This window comes from Lepisosteus oculatus, chromosome 7, assembly GCF_040954835.1.
Source record: "Lepisosteus oculatus isolate fLepOcu1 chromosome 7, fLepOcu1.hap2, whole genome shotgun sequence".
NCBI classification, from domain to species: Eukaryota; Metazoa; Chordata; class Actinopteri; order Semionotiformes; family Lepisosteidae; genus Lepisosteus; species Lepisosteus oculatus.
Window position 1 is genome coordinate 46,459,422 of NC_090702.1, and position 18,067 is coordinate 46,477,488.

General features: G+C 38.9%; 1 protein-coding gene across 2 annotated transcripts; it reads left to right on the plus strand.

Annotated features, from left to right (window-relative positions):
* Positions 1-11,796: 11,796 nt before the first annotated feature.
* On the plus strand, positions 11,797-16,267 carry LOC102690134 (transmembrane protein 53-A). 2 transcript variants are annotated; one of them, XM_015352164.2, is made up of 3 exons: positions 11,797-11,890; positions 14,379-14,866; positions 15,749-16,267. In XM_015352164.2, the coding sequence occupies exons 2-3, from the start codon at positions 14,395-14,397 to the stop codon at positions 16,108-16,110; spliced, it is 834 nt and encodes a 277-aa protein (XP_015207650.1). In that variant the 5' UTR covers positions 11,797-11,890; positions 14,379-14,394; the 3' UTR covers positions 16,111-16,267. The 2 variants fall into 2 exon arrangements, with proteins under 2 accessions (XP_015207650.1, XP_006633275.1); XM_006633212.3 differs by lacking the exon at positions 11,797-11,890 and adding an exon at positions 12,851-13,278.
* Positions 16,268-18,067: the final 1,800 nt, after the last annotated feature.

The following is an 18,067-nucleotide window of genomic DNA, read 5'->3' on the forward strand; positions in this document are numbered from 1 at the left end:
AAAGGATGGGCTTCAAACACACCACTACTCTCTCCCCTGTTTCTCTCCACAGCAACAACAGCAGCATAAGCAGATGAGCCGTCCTAAGACGTGCTTTCAATAGTAGGTCACCATGCGCTTGTGACCCCATAGGCTTCCAGTGCTTGAAAGTGGCTTTTGCTTCCGGAAATGAGAACACTAAGCAGTCTGCAAGTTTTTTAAGGGACACACACAAAAAATGATCATTTAAATCCCAAGGGTGGTCCTTATGATCGAATATGTTATGAGAACTCTCACTTATCTGGGCATACACAATGGAACTTCTCAATGAAAACTCCCACGATCAGATGTGTACTGTTAAAAATAAATGCTTCTCCAAATGCTTTAAGTTGCTATTGCCTTTTATTCAGATCAGTGCATAATTTTTGTCATCTTCTGGCTCATCTGGAAGAGCCCAGGGTATTTTTGACAGTGCCTGCTTAGGTGATGGAGTCTAAATTTTTGTAAAAAAAAATTTCACTGCCTGTTGCTAAATCTTGCATCTTCTTTTGTGATCATATATTTACCACATATACTATACGTGGCCACATATTTTTGCCTAATACAAAGACGTTCTTGCAGGTTCTGTCTTAAACATTTGCTTTCTATTGAATCGTTAATATACTTTTCCTAGTAATTCTTAATCAAAAAATGTTTTTTTCTGGCTATATCACATGATTGCAAACAAGGCTAAATACAAAAACAAAATGTTTCAGTAGCTCAATGAAATAATCTGTAATCTAATATTTAGAGTTTATCCTGGACACAGAGTTTGTTTTTGTGAAAGGAACTGATAATCTTGTGTTTTGGAAATTGGGTAAAAGGGAGCATAAAAGCAACATGGAGAAAACAAAGTAAAACAGCAGACAACGTGCTTTAAGCTTTGGGAAATATGGTCTCCCAAGGTAATTAATGAATAGCAAATATAAAAAAGAGAAATATAACCAGATTGCAGTCCCCCTGTTGGTTTAGAAGATGAATATGTGGTTCCTGACTGAAATAGAGGCTCATCTGAAATGAACCTTATAGTATGTTAATTGGCACAATTAGAATTATTGGCGTAATATTATCAGAACAAATACCAATAAATAATGGTATATAAATAAATAATAATAAATTTCTGAAGATTTATCACGTGGACTCCAAAGCAGGATTTCTCATACTAGTCCTCAAGAGCCCACTGTTTCCTAGCTTGGTATTCCAACTGAATCCAAATAATTTAAAGGGGCCCTTAAATCTTATTGATTTCTGGAACAAATTCTTGCATAGTAGCCAAACATCATTTGCAGACCATACCGGTAGAATTTATAATGTGTCTTCTGTTCATCTTTTAATAAATCAGGTGCATTAAAAGATGAACAGAAAAGGTAGATATGTGCCAGCTCCCCCATGACACTATATTGGATAAAGCAATTAGAAAATGGATGGAAAGAATCAGGTTAATACTTCATACTGTACCTTAAAAGTAAGCTTTGAAGTAAACACTTGGAGATTCGGGGACTTGATATAGATGTCTTTTCTACTCACGTAATTAAGGCAGATGAATTGTCCAGTATAAGCTATGCAAAAAAGTTAGTTAATAATTGCAACAGAAGAGCTGATCTTTACCACCCACCTGCTCTTTATTTGTTGATAACAGATGTTTCAGGTAGCCATGGAGGGATTATTAGTATTAAAATTACCTAACCTACAGTAAGAATCATTATGGTTCATCATCTGTTCCAATGAATATGCAGTCTGTACGATTTGAAACTCTGTCAAACCAATTTATAGCTTGTCTTCACATAATTGTGCTGAAAGAACCCTTTCCTCATAACGTAAATGTGTGTATGCATGTTTAACTTACAAGTCTGAAATATGACTAAGATTCTTGTTTCTTTTTAATTTACCTCTTAATATTATTCTGATTTCACATTATGTTTTCCAGTTTGTGTGCGTCATATTGTGATTGTATTAATGTGTTCTATCTTACTGTTCTTGTATTTATACTCTCTATAAAAGTTCTATCTTGTAAGTCATCATGGACAAGGATAATTGGTATGCACATTGATTATGTATATTCATTTATATTTTGTGGACTGTTCCTTGCATTAATGACATATATTTTATTTAACCTCCACTTCATAAATGGGGATGTGTAATGTCCATTTAAAGTGTAATTATAATAACACACTTCATTTTTTGGGGATATCACCTTAGTGTAATTGATTTGTGGTTCGATGCTGCATGGATATGTACTGAGTATCAATGAATCAATAAAACTGCAACAAACTCAAAGTTTTCAGGAAAAATACAAAAACCTTTTCGGTAGCAGTATATGCACTGACATATTTTTTAACAGATATGACGTTAAATCACCATGAAAGTCAAAGGATTCTAGCATGTGTGGCCACTCCTAGATGCAATACAAGATGAACATCTGTGATGTACACTCTACACCAGGTGACAGATGCTGTTTTGCAGGATTTAGTTCCATTCTTGTAGAATTTAAAGGAGTATCTGTTGACCACTGTTGAAGCTCTAGACACCCCACATTGTGCCATTTTACCCCACCTCAATGTAGGTAAGGAAAGGACCATTCACAGCATAGCCATCACATTCTCATTTCGCAAGAAAGTTGTTACACAAGCAGCATGTTCCTGCTGGAATAATGTCAAGCAAGAGGGAAGGGAAGCAAGTGAGGTCATTTCAACATTCCTACTCTATACTTTCTTAATTGTACTTCAGGTTTGTCAACAGTCAACACAAAACTTTGATTCATCAGTGAAGCAGACTTAGTTTCAATGCAGATAAGCCCACCTATGGTGAGTCCAGTTTTCAACAAACCAATATTTGTTCTGTTGAGTTTCTGCAGGGCATCTCTTTTAATCCAATAGAAATATTGCTTTTGATTTCAGGAATTTAAAAGTAAAAGGAATTTACTTGTTAACCGATCACATTGGAAACTTTCTGTAGAGAAATTTCTGCTGCACAGCAGGTTTCTGTGCACAAACTACTTATTCGCTTGTACATTGCATTACATTAATCATTACAGTGACTAGTGAGCAGGAAGGGCCACATCACAATTTGCGTAAACTCTTGCTCTCGCCTGTGGGGAGACAAATTGTTTGTGACAACATGTTGACTTGCAGTACTTTCACGACATTTGGCATTTTGAACTTAATTTGAAATTTGTCAAATTTTTCAATGGATGTCAATGAATTAATGTTGTTAGCAAGATTTAATAACCGGTCTGAGATATTGTGAGTTCCCCTTTAATTGTTGACCTAAATAGAACAATACTAAATATACGTTTTCATTTGTGAACTGTCTTTCAGTGCACAAACTGAATCCACAGAACAGGTTATGAATCAGCTGAACTGCATGCGCTTAACATCTGTACAGCAAAGAAACACATTTAGGAACTGGGCTTCACAAATATGAAAATGCAGTGACAGAACAGCGTTACTATTTACAATGTTCTAGGATTAGGAAGACAGCACAATGCCTAGCTTGTGGGATTCATAAGAATGCTTTGTTTTATAGCAACAATGAATTGTTTTATTGTCTACAGCTACAAAACAAGGGCTGCTTAGACAAAGAACAGGCCTTTTGTATTGCACAGATGGATTTAGATGGAGGATGACTATGTTAGACTTTCGAAACCATCCTGAGACCTCTTTTCTGCATGCCATGACTCACTTATTACTGCATTATTTTTTAAAGTTATAATAATTTAACTTAGGCTTCCATAAAAACAACCATACCATTTTGACAGCCAGTGATTTTTGTTGTTGCTTGGTTTCTAATATGCATGCCATTGTTTAACTGAAACTCATAAATATCAAATGAGCGACTTCATAGTGTAGTGGTGGTTAATATTGACATTGTCACAATAAATAATCAGAAATGATGGCAAACAGAAAGAATTAGAAAGAATGGACAAAAGCTTAAGAATGGTTATGCTTAAACATTCGAATGAGAACTTACGATTTTTTTAAATTACATGTATAACTGGGACACAGCACCTTAATCACCACATTTATCATCATTATAAACAAACTGGAATTATTAATACTACATTAGGAAGACTTAAAAACAAGATCAGTATGCAAGTGAAATCTGTGTAATTAGTTCAGATATAATGAATAGACTTCACTGAGAAGGGTGAAGCACACTGTCTAAGCATTGGTGTTCTATTTTTGTTGTACTTCATTCCATTTAGGTATTTTAATATTTTTTAAATATAAAAAAATGTATCTGATAGATAAATATAATTCATGGTCCAGCTTAGTTCCATTTGTTTCTCAAAGAAAACAAAAAAGTCTGTTGTTCTACCTTCTCCACTATTGTCTTTCACCAAAGCTCCATGTAGATTAATAGCCCATGGTATTAATATTTAACATGAAAGTTATTTAAAATGGAATTAGATTTTTAATTACATCATTAAGCCGACTCTCAGAGAGAGGGCTAAATCTTCTGTCTCTGATCAGAGCAGCAGTACATTTTATACCTTGAGTGTTACATGTATTATAATAATAATAATAATAATAATAATAATAATAATAATAATAATAATAATAATAATAATAATAATAATTCCTTACACTTATATAGCACTTTTCTGGACACTCCACTCAAAGCACTTTATAGGTAATGGCAACCCCCTCCACCAGGACTACAAATGTGCAGCATCCACCCGGATGATGTGACAGCAGCCATAGTGTAATAGTACACTCACCACAGATCTAGTGTCCCTGTCATTATACTGGGGCATTAGGACCCACACAGACCGTAGGGTGAGCACCCCCTACTGGCCCCACTAACACCTCTTCTAGAAGCAACCTTTGTTTTTCCCCAGGAGGTCTCCCATCCAGGTGCTGGCTAGGTTACCGCCTGTTGAGCTTCAGTGGGTTGCCAGTTGTGAATTCTATTCATACTTCACCTGCTTTGCTTCATTAACTTGCCCATCTTTTATGTTCAAGGTTTCATGGAAGTAATAGCAAATTGAGTCTCTCAAGGGCAATAAAAAGACCACGTATGCCCTGTTTTTATTAACTGGGCCAAGTTATTATACTCATTGCCTTTATCCCCTGTCCTGACGAACTCAACTCGGGAGCAATACTTTACCCTGCACCGCGGAACAAGGCAGGGTTGTCCACTTTCGACACTTCTTTCTGCCTTGGCTATTGAGCTGCTCGCTATCTCTTTATGTGATTCATGTGAGGTGCACAGTGTAGTGAGTGCAGTAGGATTTATTTATATATCTAATCTAACTCTATTCTGCATACCGTGTTGATTTTAAAGCATTTTGATCATTTATGGGTAGTGTAAGATGACCACGAGAAGGGCCATCCAGGACAGGTATTTCAAGAATGATCAGCTCAATATACTCGACTTAGACCTGAGCAACATGGCCGCCAAGAGAAACCAGCTGACCCGCAGATGGAAAGGGCTTAGTCCGAAAAAAAAATGAGACACAGGTGTGACTCGTCAGGAAACAAAATATATATGCCCCGGAAAGAGCGAACTAGCGCCGAAGTTAGTAGGTGAATATATGTTAGAGGAGATAGAGGAATCGGGTTGGCGTTTGTACTGATTAACGGAAGGAAAAAAGGATAACGATTTGTGATTTAGACACGACGCGGATTTGTGGCACTTGATGGATTTTGGAACAAAGGAAAAACTCCACGGAAATTAAAAAAGAGTAGTGTAGTGTGAGTACTTTGTCTCATTTACATAAACTTTTGCCCTGGAGACACTACAGTAGAAATTAAATTGATGGGTGATTTTTTTTTTCCCCCATTAAAAAGGCTGCCACCCTATATCCACTCCCCATCTTACTCTTTAAAACGGAAAGCTCCAACCTTTCCTATCAAATAGTCATAGGAACAAGATTCTAGTCTCCTCTCTTGAAAGTCAACTTCACCGCCCATCTAGAATACACAAAACAAGATCTCATCTGGTGGTTCACCATGCCCCCATCAGTACCTGGTAAAATTGATTCAGTTACAATGGTTGTGCTTCCTATATATTTATACACAGTATTATTTGGCCCATTACAATATTTTAAAATACTTTTTTAATGAGATCCATCAAAATACTTTCACCTTTCACTCAGGATAACCCCCCCAAACATCTGCAATTTTATATAGAAAAGAGGGTGGCATGGTAGTTCATTTTCAGTTTTATTACTGTGCAAGAAATATGAAAAACCCTTTATAGTGGCATCTGATTTGGCTTGGCTGTAAACTGAAATTAAATCTTACAAACCTTCAACCCTTTCCATCTTGTGGTGCTCCTTTTTTCTCAGTTTATTCAGAACATAATACAACAGTCTTCCTATCTGAAACCAGTGGTTTGCTTCACAGTATGTCTCTCTCCCTGCATTCCCTTGTTAATACCAATCATGTATCCCCATTTCCTCAATTACCAGATATTCCTTCATTGGCATAGAAATGGGGTGGTGACAAATTGAGATCTCTTTGAAAACAGCATTTTTATCATTCAAGCAATTTAGAAATAATCTACCCCACTCCTACTTTTTTCAATATATGCAAATCAGGTTCTCCCCCAGAACTGATGATTATCTTCTTGAACTCTCACCTTATGACATATACCAGGTTTAATGTCTAAGGCTTACACACTGCTTCTTTCAATACATTGTCCATCATTGTGGAATCAAGACTTGGACATAATTATTGAGGAGTTTCATACAGTTCACAATTTATACATTGCTTACATATGTCAAAATCTAAACTTGCTCAGATTTTTCCTAATTTAAACCCAACATGTACCAGATGTGGGCAGGCCCTTGCCATTCATGTATACTGTATGTTTGGTTTTTGTGCTAGGCAGGTTCATATCTGGTCTTCCAGTTTTGATACTTTATTGGCTATTGCTCATTTTATTGCTTTCTTGGTGTGTCTCCTAATAATCTGACAGCCTTTGCAACTCTCCTTGTAAGGTGCCTTATGCTTTTTAATTGGAAGCAGGCTGCCCCACCCACATTTGTTCAAAGAATCAGAGATATAATGCAGTTTCTTCAGATGGAGAAAATCACATACAGTGATGCAAAAAAGAAAGAGCACCCTCTTAATATTCTATAGTTTTCCATATTAAAGCATATCGGACCTTCACACAGTCTTAACAGTAGATAAATCTAACCTCATATGACAGCTAACAATTTTTTTTTCACATCACTGTATATACTTAACAGGTCCACCATTACTTTTGTAAAGCCTGACTACCATGTCTGAACTATTTTGAGTCTGTGAGCATCCTTTCTACTGCCTAGACCTCCATCGGTTACCAGTTGAATATTCAGATTAATCTTGACAGGACTTGCTTCCCACCTTTTTTGCTTCCTAGAGACTGTTTAGTATATTGAGTATTTTGCTATGCTCTCTTTTTGTGTCTGTCTCTTTCCTTTAGCTTTATCATTTTTGTAAGGGACGAATTGAGTGGGAAATGGGAAGGGAACTGGAAATGTTGTATTTTCTCCTCCCATTAATTACTCTCAGCAATTTACATTTTTTAACAGTTTAAGATGCATCATGTATTTTTTTCTGATGTAAAATGCAATAAAAATACTTTTAAAAAAGACCATGTATGAATGTTAATAAAACCTTAGCATGTACCAGCAATAAAAGCTTTCCAGACAATAAAAGTCCAGACAGCATACCAGGAATCTTTGACTTGAGGTCATCAACGAACTGTGTGTGTGTGTGTGTGTGTGTGTGTGTGTGTGTGTGTGTAACTGGTCACATTAAATCTAATCTGTGCGTAGCTAAACAAAATGGATCCACACAATGGGGACACACAGGAACAATAGATGAGATGGGGCAGTTAAACATATGACATCAGCATAGAGGCCTGGTAAATCTCTCAGCCTCCGATGGTTTTCCACACACAAATTTATCTGCCTGGCTGCTTTTGAAAGTGATCCTGCTGAGCAAGGCCTCTGAGGTTTTAGTTAATCTAAACACTAGCTGAGCTCCTAGAGAAAACACTGCATTGATCATGATAATACTGATGTGGAGAAGTGAGGAAGGGAAAAGTGAACTAATCTGGCACCTCTACTCTCTTCTTATGAGCTCACAAAAGAAATGAATAGTTTTTAAAATTAAGAAACAAATGCCACTTTAAAAAAATCCCCTTTGGGTCTTCAACTGCCCAGTTTTACAAAGATACCCAGCTCACATAAGGCATACGCAAAATACACATTTTTTTACCGCAATGCACAATTTTTTCATAATTCTTTATCAATTCAGCAGTGTTATACCATAAATTAAATAAAGACATTGAAAACCAACTGCAAGGGAAAAATATTGAAGGAATCTTTTTAGAGTCATATGATGGTCTTATTCTTCTTTTAAACTTCAAAGAACTACTTAACACATCTGTATTTCCATTTGTTTTTTTCCCTTGGTACTGATGACCTCTACAGGCTTGTCACAGTTTCCAGCAGTGAAGAGACAATGTATTTAACTGACCTGCTTTGCCAGTCTTGAGGTTCTCTGTGGAGTATGCAATGAATTTAATTAACCAAATGCCAAACAAACTAAGTCAGTCTCCTTGAGTTTCACTTGGAAAGTTATTGGTATTTAGAGATGCGTATTATTTGATGAGATGTACTGTACATAAACAGTGCTGAATTGCCCAACATGTTAGCAGATCTGAAGTCTAAGCAGTCTCCCCTGCTTCCCAATTTGTGATTGCAGGGTTCATTGTAGTGTGCCAAAATATGATACTTCACTAGCAATTGTAAATGTATAGAAACATATTGCAATATTTCTGACCTGGTGATTCTCTTGATCTTGGTGTGGAATAGCAGAATTCCTAACCTCCTAACAGAGGCATTGCACAAATAGAAGCAACAGACAAAGATATTGACCTCATTGTGACAACTAGGAAAACAGCAGATCAACGTTAACATGCATGTAGACCAATTAGACTTGGTGACGAGCTTGATGATCAATACTATCTGTAAAACTATCCAGGTAGTATTGGGGACTTGTGCGAATCAAGGAGCAAATCCACAGATGTTATGTTGTGAGAGCAGGAGCTCATCCCCACAGCCCCTGTAATATATCAGAATGTTTTTTTGGGAAAAAAAAAACAGTAATGTCTCATGTCAAGCTGGTCTTACTGTTTTGTGAATTTGTATGGTCAGGAGTAAAATTCTTTGGGAGCCGCCTTCATTAGTTTGCATTGTGTATGCACTCAGATGCAGCTTTTAGTAAGGCCGATATAGTCGATCTCTATGATATAGGTCAGCTCCTCGGTTGCACCCATCGCAGATGAGGAGCTACCCCAAGGAGCCTCGGAGAAAGCTGTGAGGATTAGATGCTTGCCACCACAGTTTATTCATTCAAATGTGCTTCAGGTTACTCTGAAGTGCGGTTGAGCCACTGCTTGAGCCATATTGAGCCGTGACGTAGGGGTACACCTAAGGACAAGCAGTTTTGTGTCCATTTAAATGCTAGTCTTTTCTCTGTTTTATGCACTCTCCTCCCCATATTTGCGCTGTTACGTTTGTCCTCGAGACAAGTTTTGAAGTTGTTGCTACGGACCAATAGCCCCACCGTGTGGGATACTATAAGTTCTTCCTCATAAGGGAGAAAGGATTTAAACCCCTTTACTCCAATCATCTGGGAGAATGTCATGAGAGAGAGAGCTTGTATTTCAACTTCACCTTAAAATTCATAATATAGACATAAGGATCAGCCCTCACAGCCTGTATTAAATCAACTGAATTAGCTTTAAAGGCTAAACCAGCATTTATGTGTTTTGAGTCATCCATTCTTTTCTTTTTGAGATAGAATGTTAAACCCATGTTATGTTTTTATTCAATCTTAATGTTTTGTTCAATATTTTGATTTTTGTTAATGCTGCAGAAGGCTGGAAACGGTTCTGCAGCAGGAGATATGGTCGAAGCCCAGGCGCACGACTCGGGGCGGTTTCAGATGTTATCGCAATGATCAGGGAGAGTTATTAACGGGTCAAATGCAGGCCGATGTTAGGGGACGCAGCGAAGTAAAAAGGTGTGCAAAGGAAAGAAAAGATAAAATTCAAAGGAGCGCATGGCTCTCAGCCGAAATAAAAAGAAGCTGGCGACACGGCGCAGAAAAGGAAACATAAAAACGGATTTTTTTTTCTGGATCGAAGTATCGTACGTTTAAAGATAAAATAGAGTTATAGTCTAGATTGAAGGAAGGGGTTGCGATCGCTAGGTTCGCGAGTTTAGCTCTAATGACGGAGCAGAGATGGGGCTTTCTGAACAGACCTGGTGTAACACGATGGACAGGCGAGCATCGACAGAAAATCGGGCTCTTCTTAACGGTGAACACAGCACATTATTAATCGGACGTGTGTCCGGCGCAGCAACCACAACAGAGGGGGAAAGAGAGAGGCTATCAGGGTACAACACACTGGGGTCAACTTTTGTTTCCAAATTTGGAAGTTTAATAAAGATGAGTCAAGAAAGTTGACATTTACTTGTCCTTCAAGCATTTCTGAATGTTTGAGATTGACTAATCGCATCTAACACAACGGGGGCTCAGGCGGGCGCCCTTGCCGCATTAGGCCGGCCCCCCCACCATCGGGGGCTCGAACCCGGGACTCCCGCGTCTCTCTGCAGCGACCCAGCCTGGTGAGCCAAAGAGAGATCTCGCCCCAGCCCAGTAGCTGTGGTCCTGCTATCACAGGGAAGGGCGGTGACGTCACCTGCTCTGGTACGCCGGCTCTTACACTGTGCCTGTCGGCCGTAAGCGTTACACGCATTTATTGCGGTCCCAGAGTGATTTGCCAGCTTTTCTGCATATTAGGGCACATAGTTTTATTCCCTTATATTGGTTTATTTGCAGATTTTACCATCGTAAATAAAATTGTATTTTTTTAATGTGTGTACATCGCTGTTTGTTCTGACTGATTCCAAGTTGCCATAAGGTACTCTGAATTAACTGTCCTCTTTCTAAGTAAATTTAAACCACCAGATCTGTACATCGATTAGTTCACATCTCTTGGTGGCAGATCATTTAGCTACAGGGCCCATAAATTGTGCAATGACTTTCCAAAAAACAAAATACAAGAGATGCCCCTGTTCTTAAGTTGAGGCTGAAGGCTTATTTATTTAGTCTGTTTTTCTTAACCTGTAATCTAATGATTGCTCCCAGTGTTATATAATTTGCACTGGGATCCAACACTGAACATGCATTTCCTGAAGGCCTGGCATTAGCACCTGAAACTAGACTCAAGATGGATAGCATCCAGAAAACACCAGCTACTTTATTCAAATTCTGACAGGGCAGGATTCCAATTTGACAAGTACTGCAAGACTTTCTTTTAGAAGGAAGGCAACGTATAGGCCTGTCAGCTATCTCTAGACTGTATAAGGTATGATACTTTGACTGTATATCTCATATATACAGTGTATATATATAGACTGTATATATGATACTTTATGCATGATCTGTCCTGTTTGATTTATAATGGAGACAGACCAAACTGATTAGGTCTCAAGAATACAACTCACCCCACATTCCGTGAGGATGTCAAGATCAAAATGTGGCTAATTCCAAAAATGTCCCCAGATCCCAATTGTGGCAGGTTTGATCAGTGAACTCAAAAGGTGAATTATCAAACCATGCAGACACTAAATAGACAGCTCACACTCACTGATTAAGTGGTTTCTATTGAGTCAAGCACACACATCAAAACTGTCACTGCCTGAATCAAGAAAATGGTATAAAGAAGTTTGTTTTAACAGAGTTAAGACCCCTGCTGAATCTAGAGGTTGCACTGCTGCCATCTTGCTACCACTTACTCTCCTGCTGTTACAACAAAGATTCAGAGAAGATTTGAGCCACTCCTTTGCTTTTGCACAACTTGGGTAAGCAGTTCAAATAAACTTTGACAATTTTATTAGGGCTTTGTAAAAGAGTTAAATTTCTACATGATCAGAATCCTTTCCATAATTTTTAGCTTAAGTCTCTTCGATCACATGACTTGTACATAAAGCGAGAGGGGGATCATATGCATTGGTTAAACGAAAGCATTAGGTTTTTACGTACAATGGAATCGGTTTCTTTCGTGTTTCTGTTTCACAGCTATGTAAGGGGCTTAACAAAAGGGGAAGTGAAGCATTGAAAACTGTAGAAATTCTGTAAATTACAAAGATGCAAATGTACACAGAGCGAAACTGCGTTAGTATCCACTAATAAGCATTAAAAAAGAAAAGTATTAAAACTGCGTCCATCTTAAAAAGTCACAGCTTCCACGATTGTAAATCCCTGGAATACGAAGAGCTCAGGTTTGTGATAGGAGTTGTGGACCACTATACTGTATGTTGCGAACTGTAACATCCCGAGAGGCCAGCTCGTAGCACTGACCCCACAGGTCAAAGGCGAAGGGGAAAGTTCGTCACATTTGATCGAATTGGTCTGTTCGTCGAGTTGCTTACCAACCTTGTAAATATTTAATTGTGATGGTAACTGTTCTTTAAATTCTGTCCAGTGTCTTTTGATTTCATTTAAGAATATTCAACACGGAAACATGTGTTATGTTTTATCCTGCATATATTTGTCGATTAACGTTGTAATGTTGACAGTTTAGCATACGTCTTGTTTCTTATGAGGCTGAAGTTGGCTTCTCATTTTTTTTGCGTTTTGCGTTCCACCTTAAATGCTGCTGCAGTGATGTTATGTCGCCTCTACAGTTTTACTTAATGTTCGGCGGATTATTGTCCTATACAATTTTAAGCTACACTATACATAATTTCTTATCGCAGTTGTAGTTAGTTAATGGTTGTCTGTATTGCTTTGGTGCTATGGTAATGCATAGTTCATGCTGATAAAGTCACTTGAATTGATCATAAGCTAAACTCCAACTCGCACATCACTGTCACGTGAAGTTACAAAACCACACCAAGCCCGGGACTGGTGGGGTTTGCATCAGAACAAGCGAATAGTTAACAGCGAGGGACTATCTACAATTTATTGTCCTCTGTAGCAAATTATATAGTTGTCCAGAGATACTGTACGTTGCATCATTCTAACAAGTGCTCAAAACAGATGAACGCGCCATTGCACAAACAGCGTGTTGTTTTCTGCTGTTTATCATGCAAGTCTTTTTTTAGATTACAAATCAATTGGCTTGGATGATTAGCTGCAATTCGAACAATTAAGCTTCCTTGAACTTGCTATTTTAATACAGGGCAGGGCAGGGGAGGAGTTACAGTGCTCCACTACAACTGGCAAATAGCAACTGGCGGAGGCAGTGGTAGGTTATGTTATAGTTGATAAAATACGGTTTTTTTCCACCACTCTTTGCGTATAAAATACTTTCCTGTTAGCTGCGTTTTACGTTTGAAAATTACTCGATGAATTGTTTATTAAGTGTTTTCCGTCCATAAATGATCAGTCGGTAACCTGGGGAATCTGCATCGTGTTTCGTAAGAGAAAAGGAGGGGAAGATCACTAAAATCGATTGCACGATAAATTGTCTAACGAAAAAAAAACGAACATTTACTTCGTAATTGCAAGCATTGTACGTAGGAAGCATGCCGACTTGAATGACCTCTGTGATGCGAACGTCAGGCACTTTTCATCTTCGACTTCTGTAAACGGGGGGCGAAGGGTTTTGTAAAAACCGAACCGCTTTGGCGATTGTTTTTCACTGGATCGCAGTTTTGCAAAACGTATTCATTGCTCTCCGAGTATAAATGCGTTATTATATTTTTAAACATTGTACACCAACTACAACCTGCGAGACATGCATTTCTGTTTATCTTGATAAATGTCGTACGTCTGGTTCAACAAGTTGTACAGTGAAGTTTATAGTTTGCAAATGGAGTTTCTTAAATGAGAGTTAAGCTTGCTCTGGAATCAGTTGATAAGTAGTAAAAGAGGCACCGTGACATCATTAAGTGGTAGCTTACATTGATAAAGAGTCTTTAAAAGTAACCAACTGTGGGTTTTTACTTTTCCTCCATTATGTAAGGCGTACTGTACACAAGTCGGGTATAGTTTTAAAACCATTTCCTTAGTTACAGCATACATAATGATGCCCACAAGTTTTGAATAAGCGATTTCCAGTTCTTGGCAATTCTAAGAATGAACTTTTGTACCTTTTACTATCACTGTATTATTATGTACTAGGATTGTAATGAGCGGTAGAGCAAGGGAAATATCATTTAATATGTACATAGGTTAGGTCTTAAGCAATTTTGGACCCGGGTTTTCTAGGCTAGAGCTGTAAGTGGAGGAGGAAAACTACACCCAAAAGGGCTCAGAACGTTTCATAATTGAAACTCTTGAGCGTCACGTTTTTGCATTTTATCAATTGCATTTCACCAGCCTACAACAATTTTTGGTTTCCAGGTTTTCGGCTGAAAAAATGCTGTCCAGAATCCCTATTTCTACGGGAATCACTGCCCAGAGGATAAGCAAACTCATCACGTTTTATAAGAACGAGTCCAAGGTGGCCTCTTCGCTCTCACAGGCTGGCCACAAGCCTGTTATGTTGCTGCTTCCCTGGCTGGGGTCCCGCCCTCAGGCGGTGGCCAAGTACTGCGAGATCTACTTCAGGACAGGCTTGGACGTCCTGGTTGTGGAAAGTGATGTCACCCAGTTTCTCTGGCCACGACGGGGGCTGGACCACGGTGCAAAGGTACTGGAGCTGCTACAGACGGACACGTTTAACTCCCGCCCACTGCTGGTTCACGGCTTTTCCATCGGAGGCTATACTTTTGCTCAGATAATGGTCCACGTCACCAGGAATGCGCAGCAGCACCAGAGCTTGACGAATAGGATCAGAGGTCAGATCTTCGACAGCCTAGTGGTGGGTTCTGTGGAGCACATGGCATCAGGTAAGCATGCTGCAAAGAAAATCACACCGTGAAGGGCACCTCTGCACATAGGTGTCGGAGGATCGGTTGCGGTTGTAGTTTCATTTTGTGTAATAAATATTCTAACAGAATCAATTATTATGCTTCTAATAATGAGTGGGAGGGGGTTCTAAGAGTGACTCATTTTGTGAATTAAGTGACCAAGTATCATATTCTAGAGAGGTGACAGTCCAGAGATTCCTCATTTAAACAGCGTGTGTGATCATAAGCTGTAAATTTCTTGAAGAAAAATCTTCAGCTTTCAACTGTTTGGTATAGGTCCAAAAGAGGCATATACTGTGGTTTTGGGTTGGTCATGCTGCAAAAATATAAAATTACTTTAGGCAGGACAGCAAGCTTCCAAGCCACACGAGTACAAGCTGAAGCTGGGCAACTGAGCAAGATCCACATATCGGTTAGCTATTAAAAACTAAAGGGACAGGACACACTGAATGGCTTCCTCTGAGTTGTTCTTATGGTCTTAGATGATTCACTAGAATGTTGTACTGTTGCACTGGTGATTGTCTCCACATGCCATGAAATGGATTGGTCTCTGAAACTACAGTGATTCTGAACCTCTGCTATGCTCTCCCTATGACCTGCACCTTTCCTCCTCCGATTTTAATATCTTGTGGCCCCAGAAGTTGGCCACTGACTTCAAACGATAAACAATCTTTGAAATGTCGCAAAAACGTTTTAATAGATTCAAACGTTGGAAGCTTGTCATAGTAAATATAACAAGGTAAAGATATTAAAACTTTGCTATTTTACCTCATTACAGTTAAACCAAAGCTAGGGTAAGTTAGCCCTATTTAAGTGAATTTAAAAGGGCATTTGTGTTAGTACTGAATTTTTTTTTTTTAGGAGTTGGAAGGAGCATGTTTCCACGATTTGAAGGGCTGGTGCAGAAAGTCAGTCTTCTTTATTTTAGTCTCTTTAAGAAGTATACAGTTGATTACTACAATCGTGCCATAGACGTCTTCTGGAACAATCCAGTAAGAGCTCCAGCTTTATTTTTCTACTGTGACAATGATCCGCTCAGTGACTGTGAAGAAGTAGAGAGAGTCACTCGGCATTGGGAGAAACTTGGCATTCCTGTCAGGACGATGCGCTGGAAAGAGTCAGTACACGCTGGGCACCTGAAACAGCACCCACAGGATTACCTGATGGCTCTCGACAGCTTTCTACAGTCTCTTAGTGTGATCCCTTTGAAAGCTAAAATCTGAAAATGCAAAGCAGCTTCAAATTCATTGTAAACACGTTTCTAATAAATCATTGTAATCTATATCAAATTTTGAAGTTTCGTGAATTTATTAAATTTTTATATCAAAACTATTTTCACCATGTGATAACTTTGTGAATAAATAAATTGGAATAAAGATCTAGTTGCATGGTTGTTTTTGCCTACCTGGAAAACAAAGTGAAAGAGGAGTGGCCCTAACAAGAGAAAAGAACAGGTTTTTAAGGACTCAACTTGTCAAGAACTCAAGAGAACTTGATGTTGTAGTTCTCTTTTCAGATGCATGGACCGGTGATTGTTAAGAGTAATGTGCTGTGTAGTTTTCAGTTTTACCATGTTTAATGCAATTAATAGAGGGAAAAAAAACAAAAGATGCTTTTGTAGAGAAAAACAATTTTCTTTTTGTGCCACCTCCGCTGCAAAATGGAGCAGCAACTTTGTCGGACAGAAAAAAAACTGTTTATTTTTTAGATGTTGTCTCAAACCTTATCCAAAGATCTTTAAAGTTTTAGGGCCCCTACCAAATTGATGGTCTTAAGGTGGTAAAAATAAAGCAACACTCTAAACTTCTGTGCTCTCCATATGACCTGCACATTGCCACTTCTTATGGGCCCAGAGAGATGGCCACCGACTTCTCTGCAATATTTCAAAGAATGTTTGGAATAAATCCGATTCTAACTAATACAGTGTAATAAATGGCTATCAGGGTAAAGGAGAAGTGTTAAAATATATTGAATAATGACGACCGTGTTAAAGAGCCTCAAAAGACACCTGTTACTTCAGTGAATTCAGACAGTTAGAAGCTTCCCATGCAACATGTTTAAGAATCAAGGATATCAATTCTAAGTTATAAAAACTTTGCTTTTAAAATTTTGCTCCATACAGTTGAACCAACTCTTGGATAAGTTACCACTGTTTAAATGAACTTAAATTGTGATTTGTGTAAGTACTGAACAATTGGGTTTTATTTTTTCTTAGGAGTTGGAAGGAGCTTGTTTCCATGATTTGCAGGAGGTCACTACACACTGGGCACCTGAAACCGCACCCACAGGATGACCTGATGGCCCTTAACAGCTTTCTACAGTCTCTCAATGCAATTCCTTTGAAAGCGAAAATGTAAAGCAGCTTCTTAGTTTCAAGTGCATCTCCATCTCCATTTCTCCCAGGTCTGTCTGTCACCCAGTTTCTTTGGCTGCGATTGTGGTCACTGGGCCTGTACTTCACCAGGGTCCGTTTCTCTTTGCTGTTTTTTTTCCCCTCAGATATTCGGCTACTGTAGTGTCTATTGTCTGTTCAGGGTTCTGTAGCATATCAGTTTGTTGTTTGCAAGCGTGCGTCCAAGTCCATGAGATTTGGCCGATTCTGATTTGGGATGTTTAAGTGCGGCACTGTCCTGAGGCAGGCTGGTGTTGGTGGAGTGAGCTTCTGGACCACCTGGCTCAGAGGACTCTGGAGATCAGCAGGACCTTGTGGTGGTAGGAAGTTTTCACTGCTTTTTGCATGTAACCAATACTCTATTGCTGGCCTTTCTTTCTCAGTCTTTGTCTGGCACCCCTGACAGCCACTCAAATTCCTTTCCTATCAGTCTAAATATAGACTGAAGATCTTTTCTCCAAGAGACTCCTTTAAATACTCAGCGGAAAACAGTGCACATGCCAAGTAATGTCTTCCAAGGTAAGTTTGGTATTGTCTGCAGTACAGGTGGCAGTTCTGAAACGATGGACCACTCTGATGTGTCGGTCCTGCTCTGGTGTGGTCACTCGAGGGCGACCGGATCTTGGACATTCATCTGTCCTGCCGGTCTGCTGAAAACTCTGTAGTCAGGACACAGTGGAGCGGCTTACTCCATAGTGTCTGGCAATGCTGGTACATTACATACCAGCCTGCAGCATGCCAATGGCCCTCTCCCTTGTGTCTGGTGACATTTGAAGCATTATGGAATG